Below are 5,149 nucleotides of genomic sequence, written 5' to 3' on the forward strand. Positions count from 1 at the left end.
ACTTAGGGATAATAATATTAACTGCTACTCCCAGTAAACTGTCGACCAGCCCCTCCATGTACAGATGCAATTATCTCATCAGGTCACTAAAATAAAAGAGACTTCACAAATTTATTTGCAACATTGTTTCTAATAAAACCCATAACTCTTAACTTCATTCAGTTTAGTTGTATTAACAATATATCAAAAGAAAACGTATCCTTACCCCCTAAGTAAACAGTTAACTGACCTTATTGTCATATTTTAGTTATATTGGTTTTATAGTTGATAACTTTGCTGAGTAGATTTTTTAAATAATTTCTAAAGGGGAACCCCTAGAAAGAAGAAAAGAAGTCAGTGATTATGAGCTACTAAAGATCCAGTTAAATATGTTATCCATCCATCCATTCAGTTTCAGTGGATTCAGTTTTTCCATTTTATTTAAATCTATGTGAAAGATGATCATAGCTTTTGTGATGTTGCCAACACCACTGATTTGAGAAGTCTAAGTTTGAGCATTGGCAATAAATGAATTGGATTTATATAGCGCTTTTCAAGGCACCCAAAGCGCTTTACAATTCCATTATTCATTCACTCTCGCATTCACACACTGGTAGAGGCAAGCTACGGTTGTAGCCACAGCTGCCCTGGGGCAGACTGACAGAAGCGAGGCTGCCATATCGCGCCATCGGCCCCTCTGGCCAAATGTGTGAAACAGAGGGACACTGCATCCTCATACAGTAGCAAGGTGCAAGTCCCAAGGTAGGTATGTACCCTGCTTTACCATTTATTTTGTCTAAAATGGGAGCATAATTTGCAGAGCATAACCATTGTGCTTATTCAGGATTCTCTCCCTGCCAGCTACAGGAAATAAATGCAGCTTTAAGGCACATCTGCATGGGCTTCCCTTTTCAGACCAGGGAACCAGGTCCATTTCTTAAACACTGTCTTTGTTAAATATGCCTCTGTGGTTCTCCTCCCTTTACAAAATGCAAGACTAAAGTTGAAGCAGTAGCCCAAAAGGAAAAGTGAACTACTGTATGTGCTAAACCATTACTGTTTGATAATAAATGCGTAAATTTAGATATCTACCCAGTTACTGCTACTCACTGTGTCACCAAAACTGCATATGTCTCTGGGGAAACTCCAGCTCTTCACACATTTGGACAAAGAGTTGACCAACAATAGGTTTCCACTCAGTTGGTTTGTTACAAATTTTAACAACAAAGGACTGATAGTCAAAGTTAAAATGTGGATCGTCATGTCAAAACAGCATTTCTGGTAACAATATTTCAGATTTGATAAGATTTAAGGTTTACTTCCTGAATCATTAACTTTTATAACTAAAATAAAAATGTGAAAAATAAGTAAAAACTATAATTATTTAAGGACATGGAGGCAATTTCTTAACAACTCTATTTTCACTTAAGTCAACTGCCCAAATTCTTTTGTACCTCAGAAAATGATTGTCTGATTCACAAGCCACTGTGTACTGAGGACAAAGGACTTAAACAGAGCTATTTCCCAAACACATGTGAACCTAACTATATGTAGGCTACATATATAAAAATAGCACAGTGTAAGGCAGAAAGTGGAGCTGGAGCAAACTGTGTGACCACACAAAGCCAGTGAACGGTAACAACGATGGGAGACTTTTTGAAAAAGATTCAGGTTGGATGAAACTGATTTTTCACTGAGTCAGTTGTCGTGGAAGTTGTGTACTGAGGAGACAGCACAGCGAGAACATTGATGCGGTGCAAAGAAGAAAAAAAGGCAGTTGAACTGAACATCAAAGACAACACCTTCCACCCGCCAACATGGTGCAGTGATGCAACAAGGAGCGCTTGTGTGTTCAGCTCCAAACTGGCCTGCCCGTTCCTGCACACAGGCTCCTTTTATGCATAACTTATTGGCCTACTTTTAAAATACCTACAGATCTGAGGTAGACATCAATACACCCCATAAAATACGCCTTAGCCTTGCAGAATGTTTTGCACACGCTGTGCTTCCATTTCTAAAGTTCAGTCAGACAGTTATGGCCACATTTGTTTAAAGTAGCTATATCGCATATATTTACTGCATTTGGCAGGAAGTACCTTTTATTTATTTCCTTCATTTAAAAAGTTTCACTTGTTCATTTTGTGTATGTACTGGACTTCCGAAGACTCTTTATAATGAGGGGTGCTGCTCTACTTTTAAACATCTCTATCACTATTCATTCATCCTTTTATTTCTAAGCAGTTTGTTTTGTTGCTAGAATTATAGGTTTGAGTGTTTGTGTCAATTTCATTTTTTTGTCATTTTGTTTCTTTTTAACAATTTCCCCAATGGGAGCATTAAAGTTTCATCTTATGCCTGCTGAACAAAAACAGATTTATTATTTGTGATACGCTAGCACTTCCCAACCATATTTTAGTTATTGCCTTGGATTAAACAGATTAAAATCTGAACCTCGAGCATAAAGGAGTAGATTGACTATGCTTTTTAAAAAATCTAAGTAGCTGCACAACTACAATGTATTTTTAGACTTTTCAATCTGCCACAAACATCTTTTAACTGCCCACTTTAGACCCCATGAAGCTTCTCTAGTACCTGATGGCAAAAGGTATATAATTATGATGAATGAAAGATTTTTTTTTTTTTTGGGGGGGGGGGGGGGGGGGGGGGAGCAGCATAAATAGCATTACCAGCAGTCAGTGGCATCATCAACGGCACTGAGCATGATGTGCTGCTGCCATCTAGTGCCTAACACTTCACACTATTTTTTTTAAAGGTGAGAACAATAATGACAAATATTTTATAGTAAATCCTGGCAAAAAAAAAAAAACAAGAAACAGAAAAACAACTCAATATCAGATTGCACAGAATCCCATCTACCTGGGAACAGCCTTAAACAAATAGCTTCACTTTGGTAGCTTCAGTCACGAGGCGCTAAGCAATTAGGCACACTACAGGGGACTTATCAAATTTCATTAACTTTGAGCAAGACTATTATCTCAGCATGTTAGCAGTCCTTGGATGAAAGCTGGGGGTATGTTGTTTTACGTGAAGGCACGCTGAATTAAAAATTAATCAGCTGCACTTTACGCCGCTGCCATGATGCACAACTGTGAGGATTAATTGCACTACTTGACTTCTTGCAAAATAGCTCAGCGGATGTCCCATTAAAGGTTATTAACAAAGAAATGTGACCACTCAACCACAAAGCAACCTTAAAATTGAGTTTCCACCTGAAATATTTTACTTCCATGCTCCTGGTTTGTTTTCAAACGACAGGCACAGCCGACCTGTCTAAAAGCTTCCCCACCCCATTATCAAATTATCAAGGCTATTCCATTCCTATTGTGTTTTCTTCCCATCAGTCTTTCCCCACGCACCAGTTTCCATGGATACAAACCATTTCTCTGCAGTTATCTACCTATTACAAGGATGTCTACATTTCACCTAAATGAAAAAAAAAAAGCTATAAGGCTTGCAACTCAATGTTCATGGTTTACTACACAATTATAATCTAATGACATGAAGTCACTAAATGCTGCTGAGTAGCCATAACCCCAGTTAATATCGATCAAGTTTCAGTTTTACTCATATTTAAAACCTCTTGCTATATAAAACCTGTTTGCTTAACTCTTAATGAACAGCAACTCAAAGTAGGTGACCAACTAAGTTATTTTATTTAAAATGGAAACCTCTAACTGCCTGACCAACATGACTTTGCTGCTGAGCAAAACCAAAGGTCATTAATAGTGTTTGATCGCTCATCTAAAAGTCCTTTTTATCCATTGTGGAAAAAAAATATCAAATTCATGCCAATTAATAACCACGCAAAAATCAATCAAATTGGACAAAAAATTTATTTGCAATGATTAATTATCCCATCATGGCCAGACTTCTGACAACTTGACCCATCCGAGGACGTCAGCACAAGACATCTTAGTCCAGCTGTAAGAACACAAAACAGGTGTTAGTTATTGTAAAGAGACGGGCATATAGCATGCTTGTGAGGAGCAAAAAGCAAAACAGCATGAAACTCATGCAAAATTAAAACAACATTTAATTCATGGGCTTCATCCTCAAATCAGTAAAGCCAGTCCTAATGAAACTTTATACAGTGGGAAATTCAGTTGATGTTCTGTGATGTAAAGTTATGATCAATTTGAGAGGCAACAGAAAAATACAACTTACCTTAACGAAGCCGATGTCTTTAGCGTACTGCCTGAAGCACTGGCGGCACATGTTGATCCCGTATTTACGGATCAAGCCATGTCTGTTAGAGCACACTCGGCTGCAACAACATCAGAGTAGGATCAGTCAACGCATATATACGCTTTTATGTACCAGTTATACAAAACCCTGGCGCCGATTGTCGTAAACTATGAGCCGGTGTGCATTTGGTGTGCTCTTCTGAACACCGGGGCTAACTTTTAACAGTCCTGTAATAATGCTATTCTCAATAACGTTAAACATTTGTTAAATTTCTTCCGATCAAGCGACGGAAGAAATTACACGCCTAACTCATATGCATTAAGGGCTTTCGGTAACTCTAGCCGTTATAAAACCAAATCCGGTCAAAAGACACACAAGGCTGATGCTAATAGGGAAGGAGAGAGTATTTGCCTCCGCCATATTAGCTCAGGTTCAGGGCACATGCGGTGCACGTTTGGTAGCGTTTTTTTTTAAGATGGGGAGGCCAGAAACACCTTATATCACCTCAACTTGATCACGTTAACCGATAAACAACGCAACAAAGTAGACACTGACCAGGAGCGGGATCCCTGTCCGAATTTTCTGGGGTGACTCCAGTAGAGCTGCTGATGGCCCATCTTGTCTCTTTTCGCTCGAGTGTCGGAAAGGAAGAAGAACGGGCGCGCGTGCGCAAATAGGCTTTCTGGTGCTCTATTTCCGGCGTCGGGTTGTTGTGTACCGCCTCCTAGCGCCTAACTAAATTTAAAATACTAATTTTTTTGTACATCGCCAAAACTAATCAATTTGAATTAATAAATCCCACAGCCCAATGGGTAACCGTGACATCATTTAACCCTCTTACAGCTCTAAGCCCTGCATTTAAATAAAACCATGTTATATTAAACTATTCAGTCTTCATCTCGGAAACAATTGTCTGTTGACCATAAGCACTTAAAACAGCAAAGTGCTGGCTCTTTCTGTTTAG

At 38.8% G+C, this 5,149-nt stretch overlaps 1 protein-coding gene across 1 annotated transcript; it reads right to left on the minus strand.

The window, feature by feature from the left end:
- Positions 1–3,802: 3,802 nt before the first annotated feature.
- Positions 3,803–4,833, minus strand: rps29 (ribosomal protein S29). Its single transcript, XM_085372723.1, has 3 exons — positions 4,741–4,833; positions 4,165–4,264; positions 3,803–3,921 (listed from the first exon to the last, which is right to left on the minus strand). The coding sequence occupies exons 1-3, from the start codon at positions 4,800–4,802 to the stop codon at positions 3,913–3,915; spliced, it is 171 nt and encodes a 56-aa protein (XP_085228849.1). The 5' UTR covers positions 4,803–4,833; the 3' UTR covers positions 3,803–3,912.
- Positions 4,834–5,149: the final 316 nt, after the last annotated feature.

The sequence above is a fragment of the Diplotaxodon limnothrissa genome, linkage group LG15 (genome assembly GCF_057381915.1).
Source record: "Diplotaxodon limnothrissa isolate DT_005_m linkage group LG15, D_limnothrissa_male_GT1.1, whole genome shotgun sequence".
NCBI lineage: Eukaryota > Metazoa > Chordata > Actinopteri > Cichliformes > Cichlidae > Diplotaxodon > Diplotaxodon limnothrissa.